Here is a 12,845-nt window from a genome sequence, read left to right on the forward strand (position 1 = left end):
CCTCTTCCTCACTTTCAATCATAGCAATCTTTCTCATGTAACCTTCTCTGTCCAGTATCCCATCGCTACACACATTTGCTAAAAAAGAGCATACTTTTCCCATTATAGATACGAGTCTAGCTACTTTCTTAGCACTTTCATTCACCTCAGTATGACTGTATCTACTGGAGATGTCAATAGATCTGACCTCATGTGTCTTCGATTGCGCCACTTCTTCCACCACCTCATCCACCACTTTTTCTTCATTCCTGTAAGGAGCATGGTAGGTTGCTCTAAAGGACACTTTGTGATCTTTCTGCCAGTGACACGTGCTGCTACTTCTCTACACACTGCTAGTTGTATCATGCCCCATAGACACTTTCACTTCTCTGATGCTTTAGGCTGTCATCTCTTGACTACTAATCTCTCCTCCACTATCCTTGTGCCGGTTTCCGATATACCTTTCTACTATTTTACTTCTTCTGCTCATTATTCCCTTGGTTTACTAATCCAAAAATTTCGACTTGTACAGCCTTTTTCAACATTGTCCTCCCTGTCAGACTTATTGGTCAGGTTTTGCAACTTGATACTATCTGAAACATGACAACGTAACCCAGCAGTATAACTCTCGATGAAAACAACCTAACTGGCTTCAACTTGCCCTCGCATATCGCATTTACAACAGCCAATAATTTTAACTCATTCAACTCAGTTATGCTCAAAAACTTCGTTCTCAATCCTTTAATTACATAAACTTCAGCTTCCATAGCCCTGTGTTTACTTTCCGATTGAACCAGCACCATTCTAACTACGTTCAGTTCATTACCATCAGAGTTCTTTAAAGCTGTTGATTTGCTAGTTATATCAGTTGCAGCAAAGAAAAAAGGCTCCTCTTCTTTTCCACTCACTTATATTGCCTAATACCATCTAATTTCCTAGCCTTATAAACTTACAGCAACTGCCGCAACCACCCACAACTGCCTTAACTTCAGACGCCAACATAGTCTGAGCCCCGCAAACCCCATCATGCAACAGGTAGCAGCTACAAATCGCTCAGCATGTAGTTTATTTCCATGTCTTTCCCTCATTATTTATACATGTTGTGCTCATTTACTTTTGCTCGCTCTCAGCGATAATAAAAAGACTGGAAGTGCACCATAGATGCGACCAGTGCATAGAATCGTTTACCGAGTGAACTCGTTGAAGTTGATTTTGGTTAGCAGGTTAAGGGAGGTTGTCTGATGCCTGACCCTCACTGGAAAGCGATTGAAGTTCCATCGTGTTGCTGGTTTTAAAAAGAAAATGCCACTGCTGGGTCCTGACAAGTGGAAACAACCAGAGAAACACAATTGTCCTGCTGGTGCAATCTAAAAGATTGCCAACTCAGTCACTTATTGAAGATGATGCTTGTCGGTGCAATGAATACTGGTGCAATGCGGAAGATCGCTCGCTAGTTAATGCTGGTAGAAAAATTCAGTAAACGTTGTAGTTTGTCTTGTATTAAGCGTAAGAATGAGTATAAGAATACATACAGTAGTATTTATATCTTATAGGGCAGGTTTTAGCAAGTTTAAGAGGGTAAAATGGAAGTGTCAACTATCTTAAACGGATAGTTATATAAAAGCTGTTGTGATTTGTATTTAGTCGAAAACAGACCCTGCCCTTAACATAGGATTATATAATGGTTAGTCTTATTGTACATATCTAATGATTACACACACAAAGGAAATAAATAAAGATATATATTTTATTGTTTATGCCAGTCTACATCACTGTCCTTCCCTAGGATTAAGACACTAATCCAGTTATTTACATGATGGAGGGCTCTAGAAGAGTGCTAATGTTCTCCTGAAAGTTTTCCTTGAATAGAGCAAGAAATTCCTTCTGTCTGGTCATCCGACTCGCCATCTCTTCTATTCTTTCAAACATGAACTTGTTTGTCTGTTCATTTTTCATGTGGTACAGCTGGTGAATTTGAATGTTGTTGTCTGTAGAGTTGTACGATGAGCCTGATGAATGTGATTCTTACTTCTTAACCTTGACTCTAGCTGGTTTAGTTAAAAATCGGTCAATCAGAGTGAAGGGCCTCTTTTTGCGAATGAATTGTTTTGATGTCGCTGTTATTGGTTGATTAACTTCTTGAGGTTTCACCCCTGATTCATTATTTAGAATTAGTTGGAGTGTGTAATTGTGCTGTACTTTTCTCTGTACTGGCTCATTCAAATTCTCGCTAGTTTTCACTGGGTCCATGATGGATGACTAGTATTGAGTAGTAACTTTGGCATTGCAGTATTTGGAAGGAATGGCTGATCCTCTACCTCATCTCAGTGAACAATTTTCTTTTCCCAACTCTCTGCTTAGCTCTTGGGAGCTGGCAACTGGTTTCTTTGCAACTAGGGGCAGATCTCCAGTTAATAGTTGCTGGGAAGTATAATTTGAGTTTTTCCTGATTTTGTATTTACCATTATCGAATTGTGTAAGTATTACATATGGGCCGTAATACTTTGGTTGTAATTTAGTGTTGCCTTTTTTCTGAAACACCTAGCTAACATCCATACTTGAACCCCTTTCATGAATTTGGTTCTTATTCAAGATTAGCTTTCCTGATGTTTCACTGATGATAATGAACAAATCTATGACTATCAGCCATTTTTGTTGGAGAGCACTGCTGCATAGTCGCCCTTGGACTGTTTCGGATGTCCTGGTCCAGCAATGAGAGTATCCGGTAAATTCAGTTCTCACCCAAACATCATAAAGTTGGCGGTTTCATTGGTTAGTGAATGTGATGTTGCATGTAATGTTTGCATGATCTGGTACAGCATCAAATCACAATCAGTTTCATTTCTTGAAAGTAACAGCGATCTGAGGGCGTCTGCTAGATCGCGATTTCCATGCTCTACCATCCTGTTGCCTTGTGGCTAATAGCTAGTGGTGTAACTCTGCGGACTCTCCCCTTTTTGTTACACAGCTCATGCATAAGTTTTGACTGGAACTGCGTTCTCACATCACTGTGAATTCTCTCAGGCAGCTTGAAATAAGCAAAAATCTTTTTATCTAGGATGTCGGCGATGTCAGCGTCTGGGATGGCAATAGCACCTCGCCATCTGGTAAAATGATCTGATGAAACCAGAATCTTTTTTTTTGGGTAGGAGTAGGGGGTCCCCCAAAGTCGATGGACATGACTTGCCAAGTTCTGCAAAAAAATTAATTTTTGTTGTGCTTGGCTGGGGGATGTTTGCTGTTCTTAGCTGCCTGACAGATCTCGCATGCTTTACCATCCTACAGAGGTCTTGGGACATCTCTGGCCAAGGCCTTGCAAGCCACAATCGTTTGTATGTGTAGTTTATTCTGGTATGATGTTGAGTGTGGGCTTTCTAGATGGCAAAAGCCCTCATGGCCTTGTGCCAGATAATTATTCAGTCTGCTCATTTGTTATGGGTCATCCTGATCGGTAAGATTTATTTCTTTATTTGGCATAAATGCGGTTTTTCTGTTAGCTTTTCAAGTTCCCATCTCCTTGGTCGATTGTCTGTCTGTTGATCCTATGACCTAGACCTGACTCTAGGACCGCGATGATGTGAGCCGTGCTAGTGCCAACTTGGTGCTGCAAGGCTGGGATTTTCTGGCTTACTGGGTCAGCCAGTCTTATTTGACTAGTAATAGCTTTTTTCTGTATCTGGATTCGCACTCTCTGTATGGAGTGTGATGTCACATCTTCATTCTTGTAGTTCGGTTCTGGTAAGCCCCCATCTCTGTCCTCAATACGTTTACATTGTTTGCATTCTATACAATTTCTGTTGAGCCCGTCAGCATTGTTATGTTTGTTGCTGGCACGGTATTGGAGCTGGAATCTGAATTCTGACAGTATTTTCAACTACTGGGCTACTCGATGACCCTTTCCTACTGTATAACCACTGTACTGAAGCATGGTCGGTGCGTAAGATAAATTGTTGCCCAAACAAATATGGTTTGAAATGCTTCACCATGAGTACTAATCCGATGAGGGCTCTCCTCATGGTACAGTAGTTCCTTTCACTATTGGAGGTCTTGGAGTAAGAGGCAACCGGTCTCTCTTCCTCTTGTTGAACTTGAGACAGTACAGTTTCAACGCCATCCATGCTAGCATCTCTATCTAGCACATATTTCTTAGCTGAATCTGAAAAGGCTAGTGCCAGTGCTTCGAGTAGAAATTCTTTCTACTTGATGCACCAATCGAGTCCTCCTAAAAGACATTTATGAAAGGAGTCATCCTCCGTTTGACTTCATTCGAACTTAGCTCCTTTGGCTGTCGGGTGATTTAGCGGTTTTGCTACAGTGGCGTAATCCGGTCACAAACGGTGATACTAAATTAAGAACTCACAAATCCAAGAAATCTACGCAATTCTGCCTGGCAGGTGGGAGTTGTCCATTCTCTAATAGCCCTGATTTTGTCCGAGTCTGTCTTGACTGTCCAGTGGTTGACTTTGTGCTCTAAGTACTTCACTTTGCAGCAATTTTGGAAAAAACATGTGGTTTTTCGTCTGTTTGATAAAACAGTTACGGATGTCTACAGCTGCTACAAAAATAATTCCAACCATTTGGGTAACAAACTAGACCACTGCAATTTTGTCATACAGCTTCATGAAGGGCTAAACAGTAACTACAGGGAACCTCATAAATGACTAAGTGTCAGTACCCCAGCAGCCAGAAACACTGAAAAGAAGTTTCTTCAAAAGATACTAGATGCAACAAAATGTGTGCAGTTTGCGCTATACCAAACAAACTGAGCAAAGGATACACAGGAAACAGAATCTCAACCATCTCAACTGAAACATCACTCATAATGACTAGCATTGGCACTAGCATGTCTTGATTTCTAAATAATATTTTATTCTGCATTAAAAAGCATAGTATTTGTAAATAAATATAATAATCAATGTGAATCATCAATTAATTCACTGGTGGTAAGCTGAAATAGCCTCAACAACTTACCTGCGAAAGGGTAAAAGTTAGAGTGAAAATTGATTGAAAAAAGAGCAAACATAGAATCAATTCAATCAAAAACATGTAGCTGTCTAGTAGTGAAGGTGATGAATGTTGTGTGTTAAATAAAAATTAATTTTCTGAACAAAATTTTTTTTATTACCCGGGCATTCAACTAGTAAAGCATAAAATTAATTGAACCTATAGCACATACAGAAATAAACAAACGTCTTCATTTAAAAGTTAGATGGTAAATAAATGTTGATTTTCTGTGCAAAAACATTTTTTATTACCCATGCAGCGCCGAGCACTCACCTAGTACTTTATATAATTACCTGAAGCATTTATGCATTCATCTAGTACTGTATATAATTACCTGAAGTATTTATGATCAAGTTTTAGAAGATGTGGAATGTAATAAACAAAACTCTGTGTAGTCTCATAAAAATATTTGCTCCAACACATGAACATTTCGACATATTAAGCAGATTTTATGACAGATTAAGCTCATATATTAAGGTTCAGCTGTATTATGTAATGGTCTAATTACAGTAAATTTACTCATCTTTGTCAATGCATGGTGTTTTATTAAAATAGTAACAAGTTTGATAACCTGTTTTTGCCAACATGTTTTAACTAGTTTAGCTGTATTACAACACTAAAAATAACATATGTATAGTCACAAGGTTTTAGACACAATTATATGCAATTACTATTTTACTGGCTGACTAGCTAAATAAACACGTTTAGTATACGAAACACAAATTTGCCATATTTCAATTTCTCTGACAGTTATTTAATGTTATGAATATGCTGAATGTGCTGTATTTGATAGTAATGCTCATTTTAACTGTCATATTTATTGTTGACATTCATTTATGTTGAAGTATCATTCAATACTCAAGGACTTAACCGATATTTGGTGGTAAATGCTCATGAAAACTGTTTCGAAATACCTAACATGGTTTGCATAAAGGTTTTGTTCTGGTACGCGTAAAGCTTCAATCAAAACCACACGATACGTAATAGTCAAAAAAGTGTGAAAGAAGTCGATAAAGCCTTTTTCTACTGAATCAGTCAAATTAGATTGAATAATCTAGAAAACTATTTATCAACAAAAATGGTATATTGAGCAGGCATTAAGCACCATCATGACAGAAATTAAAAAAGTCCAATAAATAAAACATTGTTTGTCATTTAAACCTATTTAACTGTCTAAAGCAATGCCAGTCAGTTCTAAAGAACTTGGGCTAAAATTAGGAGAAGGCTGCTTCTGCATCCTCCCTCCTTTCTTTGGTCGATTAGCTCTTGTTCGATTTTCCAGTGATGTGAACCGTGGTCCTGAGCCTATAAAAAGGCTGCCATTCCCTCTGGCGGTGCTCTGCTCCTGTTCACAACACAACATTTTGGGTGCTAAGTTGAAGCAGATAGTCTAGAATTTGGTTCAGTAGCTAACTGTTATTCAATCAGATTCAAGTGTGCTACGCTATTTTAAAGGTATGACAGAGAAAAAGGTCAAATGCACATCTGCGGAGCTATGTTAAAAATGATGAAAATTGGTTACCATGTAAAAGAAGTGTTGCAGTAGGTGCATACCTGCTGGCCTGTTGTAGCAGAGGGGCGTTGAAATGACACCCTTTTCTTTCCTTGTGGCTGTTCTGTGAACCTCTGGACATTATTGCCAAAGCTTCCGAGATAAAGACTGGCAGCATCTGCTGGCTACAAAGTGCAAAACATACTTTGAAACCATGTTATATTATTTTGCCATGATTTAATTTTATAAATTATTTTTAGATCACAGTTTCATTGACAACTTTTCCAACAACATTGATGCAACCATTCAGCTATTTAATAACAATAAGCACAAGTTGAATATTGGGAGCTAACCTGTGAAGCGTTGATACTGGGAGCGGAACTTGTCTCCTTAGCTTTCTGGACAGCCTGCCGATGAGAAGCTGCTAGGGCCATGTTTCGAGATCTTCGCTTTCTGTTTTCTGTATCTTGATAACCAAGAAATTGGCATGTAAACAGATGACAAATTATCACTGAGAATAATATTAACCTTTTGCAGTTACATTTTACAAACCTTCTGTTTACTTAAGATTACCTGAATAAGAGTTCTGGTTTTGTCTAGTTCGGCTGTTTCGCGCCTCTTCTTGTGTGTTAAGCACAAGCCTATTCCCATATGACAACTGGTCTGATGCCTGTCTGTCTGCGGTCGACTCTGTTTCTCCATTACCAACACGTGCATGAAGATTTTGGGCTGATGGTGGTCTTGAATGTGCTATTTGTGAGAGAATGTAACTATGCTGGTCAATATTATCATCTGCTCTTGTTTGCGATTCATTGGATGCAATAGCCTCAGTTAGTAGAAGTTGTGCCAATGTGACAGAATCTTCTAAACTGCCATTCCTGTGGGCAAATAGAGATCAAGTAGTTTACTAGCCACTCAACTGTAAGTATACAGTCTTTGATCTATGAACGGAAACGATCTTCTATGTAGACATTAAATTATTTCGCTCAAGAGTGTCATTTGAGTTTACCGAATTTTAATAAGAATCACATTAGCAACACAAGAACCTCTCTGGAATTATGTTTATTTTGTTTCCAATTTGAAAATATATTCTCATTTGGAAAGAGTACGCTCCATTTACAATCAAACCTTTCAAGACGGAGCGCAGGCTCAGATAAAGTGCTGCTAGTGCGACCACCACTTCTAATTGGACTAGGCTGAGTAGCTGATGTGGTAGCGGAGTGTGCATCTCTTCTTCCAATACCTATATAATCAAGTTTTAAAACACATGATCACTTGAGCTAAAGAATAATACGTGAAAAAACTGCAGATATGATTAATTTTTTAATGTATAAATCAAGCTAACCAAAGCCAGGTATTTCTAGAGCAGGTTCTGGTGGAACGGTAGCCGAATCCTGAGAGTTGGCTGTCCTGCGAGGTCGCAATCGAGGTCGGGTATTGTTCGTCTCAGTTGAATCAGCTAATCCATCCCACACAGCAGCTCCACAGGCTGGGCAGGTTGGGTGCTGATGCAAAAGCCAGTCATCTACACATCCTCTGTGAAACTGCAGTACATTCATCTCGTTCAAAACCGTAAGAGGAACAATTTATCAAGAGTTATCTTATTAATATATATAATAATTTGACTTAAACAATTACCACTTGTTAGAGCAAGTAAATATGTATCCAAGATTGTTTGCATTGGATATCAATATTGCAGAATAAACTATCTGCACCTTACGCATTATCATAAAATTTAATTTCATTGTGAAAGCCACACAACTACGGGTTTAGTAAAACGCGTGATACGTGAAAAATTGCGTGACGCTGTGTGATGGCCAAAATCATGCCAAATCATCATAATATTGCTCCCAATGGCTTATCAGATGCATTTTAAGTAATATCTCAACAAACCAGTAATTTTCTTTCTAAATTTAAATTATTTTCAAGCTAATACAGGTCGAAGCTTTTTTTTCAAGCATGTGTGAATATGACTCCTGACAATTTTAGCTAGTTTTAATACATTTTGAACTAATTTTGGCCCTCATGTATTTTTCTGGTTTGTTGAGACTTTTCTCAAACTAGAAAAACATGTGAAGGTCAGAATTGGTCCAAAATGTGTTAAAAATAGCTAAAATTGTCAAGAGTCATATTCACAAATGCTTGACAAAATTTTGACCTGTATTAGTTTGAAAACAATGTAAACTTGGAAAGAAAATTACTGGGTTCATTGAGATATTACCTATAATGCATCTGATAAGCCAGTGGGAGCAATTTTATGACGATGTGGCATGATTTTAGCCATCACGCAGCGCCACGCAGTTCTTCACGCATCACACGTTTTATTTAACCCAACACAACTACACCAATCGTGAGTTTGCTCCTTTGATAGGAGCCATGATTAATAGGCCAATAGTGGGTCACCTTGTGTCTACATGGCAGACGCCGGATGACATCTTCAAGATAATAGGCCCTCAGACAGAGGCGGCACTGTTCTCCTCTTGCCAAGTACCTGCTGCCCACTCTCACCCTTTCTATTGGCAGCTTTTTTATCACTGCCTCGGGTATTTCACTCAGCTCAGTACCATTTGGACTAGAAAAAACAGTGACAAATTCAAATGCCCCTTACAAGTTTTCTAACATGTCAATAAATAAGCTCTAATATATTCATTGTGTAGGTAAGATCAATTCAACTACATAAATATGTAGTATTTATAACCAATGCCTTAACACGCCATCAAGTTTGTCTCAATTGTAAAGCTCTTATAGCCTCATCTTGGCAAATTCACGTACTTATCAAGCTGCAGTAAAAGATCATAGTCACCATCACCAATTTCACGATTTGCCAGATTTTGTACCACAGCTGGTGCAATGGGTAACCCATTGGTAATAACTCTTTGTGCTGGCCGCCATCTAGATGTAGGCACCTGTCAGTAGATTACATAAAATACAGATGACAATATTAGCTACATACTATAAAACATTTTGAAAGTTAAGAAAAAAGTACACAATTTGATAGCTTGTTAAAAGCAAGTTGTGTTGCACCGTGCAGTTATTGTTAAACATACTTTTCACAATGACCAATTGGCACGATGACCAATGACAATTACCGATCTTGTAGCTGTTTGTTATTTAAATGATTGCAAGATAGTAGTGTAAATTTTCAATTCTAATCTTTGTTTGTGATTGGTATATTAGCTATCAACTATATGAATGTCAAAAACCATAAATTTGGTAATAAAAACCATTTTCACAGAACATCTTTAACGCTTTCACAGTCAGAAGTAATATCGCGAAGCTTGGCACTGATTACTCACAGCTCTGAACTCAAATGAGTGTTGTGTGTGATTGGGAGTGTTGAAGCACCTTTGGCAGAGAGTGTATGTCCTGCACGGCACGCAGCTGTAAAGAAGAATCAATCGGTGCAATAGATATTAATGGTTTCATGCAGTCGATCATTTTTCTTCATACATTTCCCTGTACATATCATCTCAGATAATTTTAGGTCGTAGACTTAATAGCTCTTACACTCATACCGGTAACATTTGCCTGTGATTGGTCTTTGGCCACAGACCTCACAAGTTGTACCTCCGTGTTCAGCGGTTGTGTGTCGCCTTATTCCACCACTGTCTACTGCTGTGTTGCGATATTCTTCCCGCAAGTGCTCTATCGGGCCAAAATCTTCTCGACAAAAAGGACAACGAATAATATCTCCTGATTTGCTCTGATGTTCTGCCCAAATCTTCATACATTTGATGTGAATGTTGTTTGAACAACTGTACCTGTAATTATAAGTGTAAGAATAAGTAAGAATAAAGAAACCACAGAAATTCGAAATATCTACATTGATATACGACTGTGGGCAATCAATCCAACTACTGACGCACCTGCAGTACGTTACGGGCTGCCTATTCGCCAACAGATCTTCCATGCATATCGGACAGGAATCTTCTTCCGTGATCTCTCTTTGTTCTAAAACTGTCCTTCCATTATGTGTTTTGGGTGCAGTAGCTAGTTGTCTGGGTGTTACTGGTCGGTTCCTGAATGTTCCATGAATGTATTAACAAACAGCATGTAGGTTTAAATTAAGGGTGAACAGTAAGTACAGCCATATAGCCATATTGGTCATATGCTCAGCCACTCAGTTGAACCATGGACGTGCTTGTTTATACTCCCACCTGATTTCGCTGCGCCGTTTCTTCTCAGCCAAAAGTAAGGAATTGATCTCTCGCTCAACAAGCCCCGATTGCCAACTTATTGGGTCATCTCTGGTCACGCGAAACTTTTTGAGTAGCACCCAGCAGATATGTTTACATAACTCTGTTCGCTCGCTTCGGAATCCTGAACAGGTGCAAGAGTGAGGGTCTCCCAGCATCACCTTGAAATAGACGAACATTTTACGCAATGATGATATGTTGCTGATGTCATATTTAATTATTTTATCAACATCTGACATCTTTAGAGCGATTCAAAAATACAATTAGATGCGATGCAAGCGATGTGAAGAAATTCGTGCCTGGGCTACAAGGTAATTGCAATAGTATCATTTTAGCCATGCTATCATATATAATTAGCCTTACCTTTACAGGCTTATTCTCATCGGATACCTTGAGAACAAAACCCAATGGCCCTATCTCACTGACGATGAATGCAGTTGAGTTCAGAGCTTGATCTTGTCTCCATGATGTGGTATCACTAGCTTGACGTTTCCAATTTACACTTCGCGCCATTTTGTTGCAGCAACAGGTGGCTTCTTGAACTGTAAGGTAGAAGTACAACCAGCTTAACCAGCAAATAGAGGCGCGATCAATATTTAAAAAAGATATGGCAAGAGAATTTCACAAACATAATGCAGCAATAATTTTTTCATATTTTAGTTAATGTCAAAATCAATGGATATTACGCTTTCCTCCCTTGGTTTTCCTTTAATGTAATGGTATATTCAAAAACCACTAACTACCTAATTTTACTGCTGCATACACAATACCTCATAATCATAGACGTATATAGCAAAATGATGAAAAATAGATGGTTGTCATATTTTTCTGTCATTAAAATGGGAGGTTCTGTATGTGCCATTTTTATAATATTAAAACAAGTTTGATAAAAACAAAACAAAAATTTGAGTAAAATTGAGCTTTGTTGGCTTTAGTGATACCTATATATTGTTCGAATAGAGAGCGGAATGCAAAAAACTTTTATAATATTTAGCAATACATCCCAAAAAAATTAGGTGCAATAACAATAAGAATATTGATAGCAAGATTTGTTTTCATTAGGCATACTGAAATATTTTTAAAAAGTTCTACAAAAATCGCAGACAAAAAATGATACATAGGTTTTTACGTTGCCCATAGCATTAAATACTTTACTCAGCCAGACAGCGGATAGTACTACAACAATACTCTGTGTTTGGCCTTAACATAGTCTACTGCTTATGTACGAACGTGTCAAACGATTATAATTTATTTCATTAAAAATGACACTTGACTGAAGTAAAAGGTTTTGTTTCATATTCGTTTTTGCAAAATGCTAAGATATTGTCTCTGTAACACCTATTGAATGAATGCAGAAAATAACGAAAAAACGTTATAACATAATATAACATTTATATTATTATAATATTTATTTTATAAAATAATGTTTCCATCAGATTGAAAGAACAATTGTCTACCAAAAAAAGAAACATGACCGTTGCTAACATGAAATAAAATAAATTATGTAGCTGTAATCCATAGATCCCACTAATAACGAATTTTATGATATAATACCACATGTCATAGTACAGGGTTTATTGTAACTACTTATGGACGTCTTTATTCTCTATCGTAAAACTTGCTATATTTTGCATTATATTTTTTCGACCAAAACATGCTGAAAACCGATTTAAAATGTTAATAATCATTTTTATTCTAAATTCGATGAAACTATTTACTAAGTGCATGACTGTAGTATTTTATATACATGTAGAATTACATTATACTGTAATGTGCAACATAGATTATGTGCACTTTTACAAGAATGGCTGTTTATAGCCCATAGGTCACTTTTAGGTACATAGGTGTACTCTTACTAACTGCATACGTGACAGATGGCACTATGTGACACTGACCAATTGGATACTATTTTACTGCCTGCATGAACAGGAGGCCAGTTGTCTGCTAACAGTCCTTGGATATAGTTGACTTATAGTTTTGGCAGTCAGTGAGAATATAACTGTGCTGTGTTGGTTACACATACAAATACAAAGTTTTACCACAATAAAGAAACGAGGTTCATATGTTACCACAAACACAGGGGATATTACAATGATAATAACAGTTTCACCAAAAGTATAAAATGATTAGAAAAATAATCACAGCACCAGAGGATTGGGCTTCAGATTTAAGCA

At 37.7% G+C, this 12,845-nt stretch overlaps 1 protein-coding gene across 1 annotated transcript; it reads right to left on the reverse strand.

Annotated features, from left to right (window-relative positions):
* Positions 1 to 4,840: 4,840 nt before the first annotated feature.
* Positions 4,841 to 11,193, reverse strand: LOC137400382 (E3 ubiquitin-protein ligase Zswim2-like). Its single transcript, XM_068086712.1, has 14 exons — positions 11,035 to 11,193; positions 10,633 to 10,832; positions 10,342 to 10,494; positions 9,991 to 10,236; positions 9,772 to 9,856; positions 9,248 to 9,381; positions 8,879 to 9,047; positions 7,821 to 8,019; positions 7,604 to 7,718; positions 7,049 to 7,353; positions 6,829 to 6,941; positions 6,538 to 6,660; positions 5,318 to 6,328; positions 4,841 to 5,276 (listed from the first exon to the last, which is right to left on the reverse strand). Exons 1-13 carry the CDS (start codon positions 11,182 to 11,184, stop codon positions 6,149 to 6,151), a joined length of 2,172 nt encoding a protein of 723 aa, XP_067942813.1. The 5' UTR covers positions 11,185 to 11,193; the 3' UTR covers positions 4,841 to 5,276; positions 5,318 to 6,148.
* Positions 11,194 to 12,845: the final 1,652 nt, after the last annotated feature.

Source organism: Watersipora subatra, chromosome 1, assembly GCF_963576615.1.
Source record: "Watersipora subatra chromosome 1, tzWatSuba1.1, whole genome shotgun sequence".
NCBI classification, from domain to species: Eukaryota; Metazoa; Bryozoa; class Gymnolaemata; order Cheilostomatida; family Watersiporidae; genus Watersipora; species Watersipora subatra.